Here is a 14629-nt window from a genome sequence, read left to right on the forward strand (position 1 = left end):
GGCATAATGACTTCAGGCTTACGGCTGACGAAACTCCTGCGTATGCAACCTATGATTTGCCTTGCCTTGGATGAAGCTTGCTCCACTTGATTGGCAGTCTTCATGTTCTCACTGACGATCACCCCTAAGTCTCGTTCTGCTTCAGTTCTTGTTAGGATCTCGCCATTAGGGGGTCACGTGATGAGTCTGGAGTGAGAGGACGTGTTTTTTGAGCTCTCTGACCTCGGGTCTCCTAACACCAGCTTAACTCCCTTTAAACTACTGGCTGGCTATCTTAGCCCCCACCGGATCTTTTGCTACGGTTGGGAGTGTGCGGGGGGTGTCTCGCAGGGTCGCTGGGACCCGGAATGCCGGTACGGTTAGCAAAGACACCAAAGCAGAAGTCGGCCCTGTCTGGGTCTAAGATGGCGGCGTCCCCGACTCCAGTTTCGGCACCAGCACAGTGGGGTGAATGGGCCCAGGAGATCTCCCGCATGGTTACAGCGGCCCTGGAAGATCGTTTGCACAAACTGCAATCTGCAATGGAGGGCATAAATGAGCGCTTTGAGTCCCACGCTACCCGCATCGCAGCGGTGGAGCAACGCATATCTGATGGGGAGGACGCGGCTTCACAGGATCGGGAAAGTGTGATCGCCCTGAAGGCTCAGGTGGCCACCCTAACCGGCCGGCTAGATGATCAAGAGAATCGCCAGCGGCGGAATAACCTACGGGTGGTGAGTCTGCCGGAGCTTCGGGCAGATCTTGAGTTGTATAACTTTTTCCAAGTTTGGCTCCCGACGCGGCTGGGCCTAGAGCCGCCGGTGGCGGGCTTTCTGTGCGAGAGGGCTCATCGCCTGGGGCAGCGCTCGGGAGATTCTAATCGTCCCCGAGCAGCGATAGCGCGGTACCTGAACTGGAGGGAGAAAGAACTTATCCTTCATGCTTACAGGAAAGCCGGTCTGCTGGAATATGAGGGGCGGAAGTTGCTGTTATTTAATGACTACTCCCTCCACGTGGCGTCCCTCCGCAGAGAAATGGCGCCCCTGTGCACAGCATTCCATCGGAGAGGAGTGCGCTTCGCGCTAGTCTACCCAGCGTCTCTGCGTGTCTGGAGGGAGGGAAAGCCTTACACCTTCCCTGATCGTGCGGAGGCCCAGCGCTATTTGGATTCCCTACCTGTGGCTGACAACGGAGGAGTCCCTGCAGCAGATCGGGTGGCTTGAGCAGCATGGTCGGGGAGTTATGCATCCGGTCTTTGCCTCTTAACTTTCTGCTTGCTGACCAGGAGTAGAAACTGTGACACTGTGCTTCCCGGTGCTCTGATGGCTGGTTTCGGCTGGTGTGAGCGGGGGAGGATGGTGGGACTGGGGACTGGCAAGGTTTGGTGTTTTTGCCGTGCTCCCTTGCTGTTGGGATGAGGGCTGGACTGGTTTCAAAGTTCCCAGCCTTCTTCTTTTTTCTATATCTGGCTGTTGTTTGCTCTTCTAGCTGGGGTTACATGGGCAGTGTTGTTCTTCCTGTGGTGGGTGGGCTTTCTTGTTGTATATCTGCCAGTATTCTTTCTTTCTTTGTTTAGGGGGATCCGGGGTTTTTGAGAGCTCTGTAGGGGATTTTGGGTTGTTTCTGTTTTTGGGTGTGCTGTACATTGTTTTTTCCCTCACCTTGTTCTGTTTTGTCAGGGGTAGGGTTTTTGGGGATGCCTCCGGGGATGGTTTCCTATGGGGGACGGGGTGGGGCTGTTCCCTTCTTTTTCATTCTGTGCTGGGAGGCACTGGGGATGGCTCTGGGATAGTGCTTTTTCAGGGGGTGGGCTGTGGTTGGAGGGTAGGGAGGGTTGGGAGTGGGGGGGCAGGGGGGGGGGCTGTTGTGTTTGCTTGTGGGGTTGGATGGCTGTGGTTTGGAAGGGCTGTGGAGTAGACTGTGTGTGTGGGGGTGCAGCGACCCCGGGGGTGGATGCACTGGATTTTTTGTTCTGAGTTCCTGCTTGGGGAGATTTTGGTTCTCTGGGTTCCAGATGGGAGGCCTAGCTGGGGGGCAGCCCGTCTCTACTACTTTCAAGTATACTGTTCTTCTGATTGGGACATTTTCTTCATCATGACTAAGTTGACCATATCTACTTTAAATGTAGACGGGATTCATTCCCCTATTAAGAGGAAAAAATTGTTATCTTGGTTCCGGAGGAGGGGGACGGACATCGCTTTTGTGCAAGAAACCCATCTTTCGGCTGCGGAGCATCTTAAGTTGAGGCGAGAATGGGTGGGCGAGGTCTGTTCGTCCTCCTTTGGCGCCCGGAAGCGAGGGGTTGCCATTCTTATTCATAAACAGTTGCCCTTCCATGTTCATAAAGTTCTCCAAGATCGGGATGGCCGCTGTGTTATTGTTTTGGGGGAACTCTGGGGTCAGAAGTGGCTATTGTGTAATGTGTATGCTCCTAATGTGTATAATCATAAATTTTTTTCAGATTTGCTTGCCAAGATAGCCATGTATCCTGAGTACCAACCGGTGGTAGGAGGGGATTTCAATATTACCGCTGATCCCGCACTGGATTGTAGACCGGCCAAGGGTGGGACCAGGGACCACGGAGCCAAGGGGGTAAACTTTTTGCTTAGCCAGTTGCAGCTGTTGGACACTTGGAGGATTTTGCATCCCGCGGAGCGCACTTACACTTTCTACTTGCATCCCCACAATGTATATGCCAGATTGGATTACTTGTTGGTGTCGCCCTCTCTGCTCTCAAGAGTGTCTGGGATTGATATTGAGGAGGTTCCCCTGTCGGACCATTCACCAGTCGTCATGGAGCTTCAGTTCACGCCGGATCCTGGGGAACGCCATTGGAAATTTCCGTGCTCTCTATATCGAGATCTTGACTTTCATAAATATCTTCGGGAACAGTGGTTGGAGTATAGTTCACACAACAATACCGAAGATGTTGGTCCAGTGACTTATTGGGAGGCCTCCAAGGCGGTCCTGCGAGGGTTTATTATTGCTTATCTGTCTCGTAAACGGCGGTCCCTGGATGCGGAATTGTTGACTCTATCGGGGGAACTTCGACAGCAGCGGGCGCGCCATTGTAATTCTCTCTCACTGGATGACAAACTTCGTCTCTTGAACGTTCGGCGACAGATCGACGCCATCCTGACGCAGAGGGCTTCCCGCGATATTTATTTTCAACGGTATAAATTGTATGCTTGGGGAGGTAAGACAGGGAGGTTGTTGGCTAATTTGGTCCGGCCTCCGCGTACCAGGCAGGTTATCCTCTCCATCAGAGACCCCAAGGGTACCTGTTACACGCAGGAGCGCCAGATTCAGCAGCAATTTGTTCAATTTTATGAATCTCTGTATGCGAATAGACCGTTCTCGGACGCTGACCGGGATGCTTTTTTTCAGGGGCTTCGGCTCCCTCGGTTGACGGACGCCCAGTTGGGACAATTGAACGCCCCTATTAGTCCAGAGGAAGTGCAGATTGGTATCAAGCAGCTTAAGTTAACTAAGGCACCGGGCCCGGATGGGTTTGGATCTGAGTATTATAAGATTTTGTCGGATCAAATCTCTCCGGCTTTGGCGGGAGCGTTTAATGCACTCTCTGAGTCTCGCGGTTTGGGGTCTCCTAATTTGGCCCATGTGGTGCTGCTGCCTAAGCCTGGCAAGGATGCGGCACAGGTGGGTTCCTATCGGCCTATCTCCCTCCTTAATCAGGATGCCAAACTCTTTGCCGCTCTTTTGGCGCGTCGTTTGAATGTTTTTTTGCCGCTCTTGATCCACGAAGACCAGGCTGGATTCGTGCCAGGCCGTTACGCGTCCATGAACTTAGTTAGAGCTTTGATGGCCCTCCATTCCAGGCGTGGCCTGGCTGGAGAATCGGCTATTGTAGGCCTGGACATGGAAAAGGCCTTTGATAGTATCTCCTGGCAATATCTCTTTTGGATTCTGCGGCAGTTTGGCATCGATGGTACTATTCATCAATGGATTAGTAGCTTATACATCCAGCCACAGGCCAGGCTGTTGGTTAATGGTCAGTTTACTGCACCGTTTGCTTTGGGGAGGGGGACGCGACAGGGCTGTCCGCTGTCCCCATTGCTTTTCGTGTTAGCTATTGAGCCATTGGCGGCTAGGATTCGAGCTGATCCGGATATTCGGGGCATTCATATTGGAGACCAGGAGAGTCGCATTAATCTTTTTGCCGATGATATTCTTCTTTATCTGGACCATCCCCGGAGGGATTTGGGGCGGGTTCTCGCTTTGGTCCGCTCCTTTGGTGATATTTCTGGGCTGCGAGTTAATTGTGATAAATCTGAACTTCTTCCATTGCGGTCTACTCGGGTGGAGGGTTGGCATGCGAGCCTTGAGATTCCCCCGGTGAAGGGGCCGATGCAATATCTGGGAGTATATTTAAGTCCTGATCTCAAGCTTCTGTATCGCTATAATGTGCTCCGTCATTTGGAGGAGATTCGGCGTTTGTGTGAGAAATGGAGAGAACTTCCCCTGGGGGTTTGGGGTCGTGTGGCTTTGACTAAGATGGTCCTCCTTCCCAAGATTTTGTATCCGTTGCAGGCTATACCGCTCTGGGTTAATGCTAAGGAGGTGCGTCTGTTTCGTTCGCTTATCTCCTCTTTTGTTTGGCGTCATAAGCGAGCCCGGATTAGCTCTGCTACCCTGGCATTGGATAAATATAGGGGTGGTTTAAACCTTCCTGATCTTCGCTATTATAATGTGGCCGCTTTGTTCCGCTTTATTCATGAAGGATGGTCGGGGTGTTATAAATTCTCGTCCCGGAGCTGGGTGGAGTCGTGGTGTGCCCCACACTCGGTCTTGTCTCTTTTGCATATCCCATTGTCGGTTATCCCGGGAGGGGGGGCTAAGTTTGCTTATCTCTTGCCTATGAGGCGGGCGTGGCGGTGGTGGAGACAGCGGCAGGGGACATCTCCGGCTGCATCCCTTTTGTTGCAGTTATATGGGAACTCCGACTTCCCGCCGGGAGTGGGACACGCCTGGTTCCGGCAGTGGGAGCAGAGAGGGGGAAGAACACTTCATGATATTGTCTCCGTGGGGGGGGGGGTCGGTTTCCTTCTTTTGAACAGCTGCAGACTCAATGGCACTTGCCTCGGACTCACTTCTGGGCTTATCTCCAGGCCCGGCATTATTACTTCTCTCTTGACCATCGCTGGGGGGAGGCTTGGCTATGTGGTCCCTTGGATGTTCAGTTTTTTCAGGTTTCTCCAGCTTCCAATAAGTTGGCTACCTGGTATCGGATTCTGAAGGCCACTTCGGATTTGGGATCTATTGACCGTTTGGCCTCTCGGTGGCAATCGGAGCTCGGTATTGCCTTGGACCGTAAGGCCTTTCTTGATCTCTTTGCCACCGTGCACGCCATGGGGGGTTCCACGGATTTTAGGGAAATGCAATTTAAAATTTTGCATCGGGCTTATTTATCTCGGGCTCAGGGAGCTCGTATGGGCCTCTGGGAAGACGCCGTGTGTGTTAAATGTAAGCGTTACGTGGGTACCCTAACTCATCACTTTTTGGAGTGCCCTTCTTCTGCAATCTGGCTGCAGGTTCTCCCCTTTTTGGAGCGCCTTCTTCACCGAGCTATACCATGGTCTTATGGTTTTCTGCTCCTGGGGGATCAGCGGGATTTGATTGAGGGGGGGCTCACGCTCCCTCAACGCAGGGTTCTTTACATGGCTGTCTTGGTAGTAAAAAAGCTCTTGTTGCAGCATTGGGTGGACGAGTCTGTTGCATCCTTTCCGCATTGGCTGGCTCGTTTGGCTATGGTGGGGCGCTATGAGCTTCAGCGTCTTCCTGAGTTTGATTCACCGCTGCTATCGAGATCTGTGGCAGAGGGTGTTGCAGCTCTGCTCCGGTTTGGAGTCGGAGGGCATGTCTTCGTCTTCCTCTTTTTGATTTGGTTCCTAGTGGGGGTGGTTGCGTTATCTCCCTCTGTTTTCTTGATTTTGCTTTTGCTTTTGTTTTGTTTTGGTTCTTTCTCGGGTGGCTGCACCGGTGTGGATGTGGGGGGGGAGGATTGGGCGGCTTGGATGTTTGACTGTCTAGTGGTATGTGTGGGGGATGATTGTTGTGGTCTGGGTTGCGTGAGTGGGATTGGCGTGTGTTTGTGTGGTGGGGTTTGGTATTTTAACATGTCAATTGTGAGGGGAACCCGCACCTGGGGTTTTTTGTACTGCGATTATTTGCTGTTCTGCTATCTTGTACTGTTTCTGGATGCTCTGTTTTCTGATTGTTTCACTCGTGGTTGTGTGTTCCTTTGCAGTTGTCAATAAAGATAATTTACAAAAAAAAAAAAAAAAGGATCTCGCCATTAAGGGTGTAAGTCTTGCATGGATTTTGGCTGCCCAGGTGCATGACTTTGCATCTTTTGGCATTGAAGCTGAGTTGCCAGGACCTAGACTAGCGCTCCAGTAGGAGTAGGTCGTGCATCATGTTGTCGGACATTGAATTTATGTCTGTTGTGCTTTTGCCCACTACATTGCTTAGTTTGGCGTCATCAGCGAATAATGTTATTTTACCTTGCAGCCCTTCTGCCAAGTCTCTTATAAAGATGTTAAATAGGATCGGACCCAGGACCGAGCCCTGCGGCACTCCACTGATTACCTCCGTCATTTCGGAGGGGGTGCCGTTCACCACTACCCTCTGAAGCCTACCTCCAAGCCAGTTCCCAACCCATTTCGTCAATGTGTCGCCCAATCCTATAGAACTCATCTTGCTCAGCAACCTGCGGTGTGGTACGCTATCGAATGCTTTACTGAAGTCCAGGTATACGATGTCCAGGGACTCCCCAACATCTAGCTTCCTCGTCACCCAGTCAAAGAAGCTGATCAGGTTGGATTGGCAGAATCTCCCCTTAGTAAATCCATGTTGACGGGGATCCCGTAGATTCTCCTCATTCAGGATTGTATCCAATTGGCGTTTGATTAGAGTTTCCATTAGTTTGCACACTATTGATGTGAGACTCACCGGTCTGTAGTTTGCTGTCTCCATCTTGGAGCCTTTCTTGTGGAGTGGAATGACGTTAGCCGCCTTCCAGTCCAACGGGACATTACCCCTACTAAGGGAGAGATTGAAGAGTGCGAATAGCGGTTCCGCCAAGACATCACACAACTCCCTGAGCACCCTGAGGTGTAGGTTGTCAGGCCGGACCAGACAGTGTTGGGTCCTGTATCCCTAGCGGACTAGGTCCTTTAAGGCTCTTATGTGGATGTTTTACTTTTAGATAGACAGATTGTGAGCCTGCTAGGGCAGATAAGGCTCTTATGTGGATGTTTTACTTTTAGATAGATAGATTGTGAGCCTGCTGGGGCAGATAAGAGAAAAATGTTTGAGTACCTAATCTAATCTAATCTAATCCTTAGGCTTGTATACCGCATCATCTCCACGTTCGTAGAGCTCGACGCGGTTTACAGTAGGAGAAATAGGAAGGAACTACAACAGAGGGTTAGAGGTAGAAGTGTGAAGAAAATTTACAGGACTTGGGATGCCAAGATATGAGAGTTTCCTTGATTCCTAAGTTGGAGGGAGACTTACATTTTTTGAGAAAAGCCACGTTTTCAGATGTTTGCGGAAAACTTGGAGAGAGCTCAAGTTCCGAAGAGGGGAGGTAAGGTTGTTCCAGAGCTCAGTGATTTTGAAGTGGAGGGAGGTCCCTAGCTTTCCTGTGTGGGAAATGCCTTTTAGCAAGGGGAAGGATAGTTTTAATTTGTGGGAGGATCTGGTGGTATTAGGGTTTGAGGAATTCCAAGAAAGAGGGATAAAGGGAGGGAGGATACCATATAGGATTTTGAAAGTTAAGCAGGTGCATTTATAGTGGACCCTGGCGATTATCGGAAGCCAATGTAAACTGCTTAGACAACCTCCATTGATGGGCGGTAAATAAATAATGTTATTTATTTATTTATTCAGTTTTTACATCATTCTTCCAGGGGAGCTCAGAACGATTTACATGGATTTATTCAGGTACTCAAGCATTTTTCCCTATCTGTCCCAGCGGGCTCACAATCTATCTAATATACCTGGGGCAATGGGGGACCATGTGACCTGCCCAGGGTAACAAGGAGCAGTGTGAGTTTGAACCCATAACCTCAGGGTGCTGAGGCTGTAGCTCTAAACCCTGCACCACACTCTCAGACAGATAGTATGTAAACTGCTTTGATCGTAACCACAAAAAGGCAATATATCAAATTCTATCCTGTTCAGTTTACAGGTGGGGGAATAAAAATAAATACGAAGTTAATCCTTCGATATAAGAATGTTCTTTTGTGGCTTACTCCTGTAAGGCCACAGTGCACATTACTATCTCTCAGCAAGCAGCATACGCAACTGAGCTCTGGTTTATCTCCCCTGAGTTAGCAGTTCACATAGGCCAGCCAGGCCAAAGGTACCAGTTTGCAAGGGTCCAAGCTGAATTTGGCCCAACTGTCACAGTAGTTCATAGATATGTGACAGAGACACATAAATTCAAGTATTGCTGCTTCCCCTTGGGCCTCCCTGACCTAGCTGAGCCCCGAGACCATGCCCTCCTAGCTCCTCTTTTAGTGAGACTATGAGGAAGATTTTCAAAACTCACTGGTAAAATCCAGTGAGTCGATGAAGTGCCAGTAGTAGGAACAACTTTTATTTTATGAGTGCTTCTCAGCATGATAGCATGCAAATTATATGCATGCTATTTGTGCGGAGAATCACCAGTAGAGCGATGGAAACTCCAGCAGTGGGAACCTAAAGATAGTCCTGGGCGTATTTCTATAGTCTATTACCTAGAAATATTAAAGAAAAGACAATTTTAACTATGAATATATAATGCGTGTGACTACTGGGCAGACTGGATAGACCATTCAGGTCTTTTATCTGCTGTCATTCAGCTTTTTCCATTGCAAATGCTAGCAGTGTCTCACTTCCGGTTCACCATACAATCGTTTCCCACGTACTCACCTTTATAGGACCCCCAGGGACCCCTGAAGAAAACTTTTTGTCGAAACATGGACCGTGTTGGGTCCTGTATCCCTAGCGGACTAGGTCCTTTAAGGCTCTTATGTGGATGTTTTACTTTTATATGGATGGAATTATTTTATGTAGATGATTTTAGTGTACCTTTGGAACTTTGATACTTTCAAATAAAGTCCATTTGGGAACATCGTCACTCCACAGAGTTTTTTTGGTTTTCTCTGGATTTTCTTCTTTGTGGATATTTTGGGGTCAATTCCTTTTGTTTTTTGCTTGTTGTCATTCACTATGTTACTATGTAACATACATAGTAACATAGTAACATAGTAGATGACGGCAGATAAAGACCCGAATGGTCCATCCAGTCTGCCCAACCTGATTCAATTTAAATTTTTTTTTTTTTTTCTTCTTAGCTATTTCTGGGCGAGAATCCAAAGCTTTACCCGGTACTGTGCTTGGGTTCCAACTGCCGAAATCTCTGTTAAGACTTACTCCAGCCCATCTACACCCTCCCAGCCATTGAAGCCCTCCCCTGCCCATCCTCCTCCAAACGGCCATACACAGACGCAGACCGTACAAGTCTGCCCAGTAACTGGCCTAGTTCAATCTTTAATATTATTTTCTGATTCTAAATCTTCTGTGTTCATCCCACGCTTCTTTGAACTCAGTCACAGTTTTACTCTCCACCACCTCTCTCGGGAGCGCATTCCAGGCATCCACCACCCTCTCCGTAAAGTAGAATTTCCTAACATTGCCCCTGAATCTACCACCCCTCAACCTCAAATTATGTCCTCTGGTTTTACCATTTTCCTTTCTCTGGAAAAGATTTTGTTCTACGTTAATACCCTTTAAGTATTTGAACGTCTGAATCATATCACCCCTGTCTCTCCTTTCCTCTAGGGTATACATATTCAGGGCTTCCAGTCTCTCCTCATACGTCTTCTGGCGCAAGCCTCCTATCATTTTCGTCGCCCTCCTCTGGACCGCCTCAAGTCTTCTTACGTCTTTCGCCAGATACGGTCTCCAAAACTGAACACAATACTCCAAGTGGGGCCTCACCAATGACCTGTACAGGGGCATCAACACCTTCTTCCTTGTACTGACTACGCCTCTCTTTATACAGCCCAGAATCCTTCTGGCAGCAGCCACTGCCTTGTCACACTGTTTTTTCGCCTTTAGATCTTCGGACACTATCACCCCAAGGTCCCTCTCCCCGTCCATGCATATCAGCTTCTCTCCTCCCAGCATATACGGTTCCTTCCTATTATTAATCCCCAAATGCATTACTCTGCATTTCTTTGCATTGAATTTTAGTTGCCAGGCATTAGACCATTCCTCTAACTTTTGCAGATCCTTTTTCATATTTTCCACTCCCTCTTCGGTGTCTACTCTGTTACAAATCTTGGTATCATCTGCAAAAAGGCACACTTTTCCTTCTAACCCTTCAGCAATGTCACTTACATACATATTGAACAGGATTGGCCTCAGCACCGAACCCTGAGGGACTTTACTAGTCACCTTTCCTTCCTTCGAGCAACTTCCATTAACCACCACCCTCTGGCGTCTGTCCGACAGCCAGTTTCTGACCCAGTTCACCACTTTGGGTCCTAACTTCAGCCCTTCAAGTTTGTTCAACAGCCTCCTATGAGGAACTGTATCAAAGGCTTTGCTGAAATCCAAGTAAATTACATCCTCGATTCAGCTCTCTGGTCACCCAATCAAAAAATTCAATCAGGTTCGTTTGGCACGATTTACCTTTTGTAAAGCCATGTTGCCTCGGATCCTGTAACCCATTAGAATCAAGGAAATACACTATCCTTTCTTTCAGCAACACTTCCATTATTTTTCCAACAACTGAAGTGAGGCTCACCGGCCTGTAGTTTCCTGCTTCATCCCTGTGACCACTTTAATGAATAGGGACCACATCCGCTCTCCTCCAATCCCCAGGAATCACTCCCGTCTCCAGAGATTTGTTGAACAAGTCTTTAATAGGACTTGCCAGAACCTATCTGAGCTCCCTTAGTATCCTGGGATGGATCCCGTCTGGTCCCATCGCTTTGTCCACCTTCAGTTTTTCAAGTTGCTCATAAACACCCTCCTCCGTGAACAGCGCAGAATCTACTCCATTTTCTCGTGTAACTTTGCCAGACAATCTCGGTCCTTCTCCAGGATTTTCTTCTGTGAACACAGAACAGAAGTATTTGTTTAGCACATTTGCTTTCTCCTCATCACTCTCCACATATTTGTTCCCAGCATCTTTTAGCCTAGCAATTCCATTTTTTATCTTCCTCCTTTCACTAATATATCTGAAAAAATTTTTATCTCCCTTTTTTACATTTTTAGCCATTTGTTCTTCCGCCTGTGCCTTCGCCAAACGTATCTCTCTCTTGGCTTCTTTCAGTTTCACCCTGTAGTCCTTTCTGCTCTCCTCTTCTTGGGTTTTTTTATATTTCATGAACGCCAACTCTTTCGCCTTTATTTTCTCAGCCACTAGGTTGGAGAACCATATCGGCTTCCTTTTGCTCTTGTTTTTATTGATTTTCTTCACATAAAGGTCCGTAGCCATTTTTATCGCTCCTTTCAGCTTAGACCACTGTCTTTCCACTTCTCTTATGTCCTCCCATCCTAACAGCTCTTTCTTCAGGTACTTTCCCATTGCATTAAAGTCCGTACGTTTGAAATCTAGGACTTTAAGTATCGTGCGGCCGCTCTCCACTTTAGCCGTTATATCAAACCAAACCGTTTGATGATCGCTACTACCCAGGTGAGCACCCACTCGAACATTAGAGATACTCTCTCCATTTGTGAGGACCAGATCCAATATCGCTTTTTCCCTTGTGGGTTCCGTCACCATTTGTCTGAGCAGAGCCTCTTGAAAGGCATCCACAATCTCCCTACTTCTTTCCGATTCCGCAGACGGAACATTCCAGTCCGCATCCGGCAGGTTGAAATCTCCCAACAGCAGAACCTCCTCTTTCCTTCCAAACTTTTGGATATCCACAATCAGATCCTTATCAATTTGCTGCGATTGAGTCGGAGGTCTGTAGACTACACCCACGTAGATAGCAGTTCCATCTTCTCTTTTCAGAGCAATCCATATCGCTTCTTCCTCTCCCCAGGTCCCTTGCATTTCGGTTGCTTGGATATTGATCTTTACATAGAGAGCTACTCCTCCACCTTTATGACCATCTCTGTCCTTCCTAAAAAGATTATATCCCGGTATGTTTGCATCCCATCCATGTGATTCACTGAACCATGTCTCTGTGATAGCAACAATATCTAGATCTGCCTCTAATATCAGGGCTTGCAGATCATGAACTTTGTTGCTTAGACTGCGAGCATTTGTGGTCATCGCTTTCCAGCTATTTTTCAGCGATAATCTCCTTTTTCGTATGGATTTTTGTGTCGTTTCACTTTCCGTTGCAATACTAAGAAATGAGTTGCTGATATTGCTTATGTTGCAGCCTTTACTACTATCACATCTTTTCTTTTGCTGGGGGTGGTCTCTATAATTGTCCTTCGTACATACACCACCCCCACCTTCTAGTTTAAATGCCTAGGAAAATATTGTATATGTATATTACATATTCACTGAGATTTGTTTCATTTCCTCCAAATTGTGTTAAATACCATTTCTGGTATGAATTACCGTATTTTCACGCATATAACGCGCGCGTTATACACGATTTTTAAAAACCGTGCATAACCTTGCGCGTGAGCAACATGGGCCCAACCCAACCATGTGCCCAAGGCCCCGCCCCTAGGAGGGACCTAAGGCTCCCGGGCCTATTCTGATTGGCCCAGGCGCCTTAGGCCCCCACCAGTAGGCGGAGCTTTGGGACAGATGGGCCAATCCGGCCTCATTCCGTCGTTGGCTGCCTGCCGGACAGGCGGGTTTGGCTCCCGTCTGTCCGGCCAACTACACAAAGGTACGGGGAAGGGGGGTGGGGGGTGTCGTGGGGGTCGGCCAGGGGGGTCGCGGGTCAGCTGGGGGGGCGGTCGGAGGTTCTTGGGGGGGGGGCGGTTGTTGGGGGGAGGGAGGTTTGCGTCGAGGGCAGGAGGGCCTGGGATCCCTCCTGCCCGTAATGTAGTGCGGGGTGGAGGTAGGGGGTCGCCGTGGCCAGGAGGGTCTTGGCTCCCTCCTGGCCCGATATTGTCGGGGAGTTGGGGAGTCAAGAGGGCTTGGGCTCCCTTTTGCCCCGATCGTGTCGGGGGTGCCGCAGTTGGCTGGTGCAAGAGGGCTTGAGCTCCCTCTTGCCCCAATCGTGTCGGGGGTGCCGCAGTTGGCTGGGGTAAGAGGGCTTGAGCTCCCTCTTGCCCCGATCGTGTCGGGGAGTCGGCGGGGCAAGAGGGCTTGACGTTAGAGAAAGGGCGAATCGCCGGAAGAGGAAGCAGCGCAGTTGCAGGGCTCACGAAAGGGCCGGGACCGCCAATAGGAAGCAGCAGGACACCGGTAGCTTCTACATGATGGGGGGGGGTCTGGAGGCTGTGGGGGTGCGAGTGGTCCTTCGGGGTGGGGGTGCGGGTGCGTGCGAGCGGTCCTTCGGGGGGGTGAATCGGGCATCAGGCTTTCAGGGTGGGGACAGGACTTCAAGGGGGAGAGGAGAGTCAGGGCGGGCGAAAGGAGAGTCGGGGTGGCCAGAGGAGAGTCGGGGCGGGCGAAAGGAGAGTCGGGCGGCGACGGGAAAGTCGGGCAGCATGCGCGGTATACGGGTGTGCGCGGTATACAAATTTTTTTTTACATATATGTCTGTTTCCCGCGCGTTTTACACGGGTGCGCGTTATCTACGTGAAAATACGGTAGGTCCCTTATATCTTCCTCACTAAAGACCAAAGAATAAAACCAGTCCTGTATGATATAAGAGAAAACATGAAACAGAGAATGCAGAATGAGGCTCACCTCCAGAGCAAAGGATGCTGGGATCCCCATTCCTCACATCCTGTCGCCGAAAGCGCCTGCCAAAGAGAAAAGAGTTCCAATTAGTCTGAGTATTCTGTTGCTCAACTGTGACATACCTGAACTCAGAATATGTGCTGGCACAAACACTTTGTTCCATGAATGATGTTAATACCGACTCCATTTTCATATGTAATACCTTTGTCAGCCAACCATGGTAATTCTCCAGGATTTTTTTCCATGAACACAGAAGCATTTGTTTAGCATGTCTGCTTTATCCTAATCACTTTCCACAACGCGGTTCTCGGCATCTTTCAGTCTTACAATTCTAATTTTAGCTTTCCTCCTATCCCCAGTATACTTGAAAAAAATCATCACCTATCTTTACATCTGTAGCCATTTATTCTTCCACCTGTGTTATTGCTAACCAATCAATATTCAGCCTGTGGCAGTCAATGTTTTTTTAAATGCTGACCGCTGCGGACAGAATTAGCCCGTTATTCAATGCTGGGCCATGTGTGGATACCACCATAAAATATCCTGGGCTGATTGTTTTAGGTGCTGGCTATTGGGTCTTATGGAGGTCCCGCCTGAATATCAACTAGGACTCACATAAGATTATCTTGGGTGTGATTGTATGTGATAATCTTAAGGTGGCCAAACAGGTTGAAAAATTGACGGCAAAAGCTAGAAGGATGTTAGGGTTCATAGGAAGAGGTATGGCCAGTAGAAAAAAGGAGTTATTGATGCCCCTGTTTAAGACTGGTGAGATCTCATCTAGAATATTGTATACAATTCTGG

General features: G+C 48.8%; 1 protein-coding gene across 2 annotated transcripts in view; it reads right to left on the reverse strand.

The window, feature by feature from the left end:
- Positions 1-14629, reverse strand: part of SEMA3B (semaphorin 3B) — a 251525-nt gene that overhangs the window by 13377 nt on the left and 223519 nt on the right. For both annotated transcript variants that reach the window (XM_033925997.1, XM_033925996.1), the window contains exon 16: positions 13832-13887. In XM_033925997.1, coding sequence (XP_033781888.1) covers positions 13832-13887 — 56 coding nt within the window. The remainder of the gene's footprint in view (positions 1-13831; positions 13888-14629) is intronic.

Source organism: Geotrypetes seraphini, chromosome 17 (genome assembly GCF_902459505.1).
Source record: "Geotrypetes seraphini chromosome 17, aGeoSer1.1, whole genome shotgun sequence".
Classification (NCBI taxonomy): Eukaryota; Metazoa; Chordata; class Amphibia; order Gymnophiona; family Dermophiidae; genus Geotrypetes; species Geotrypetes seraphini.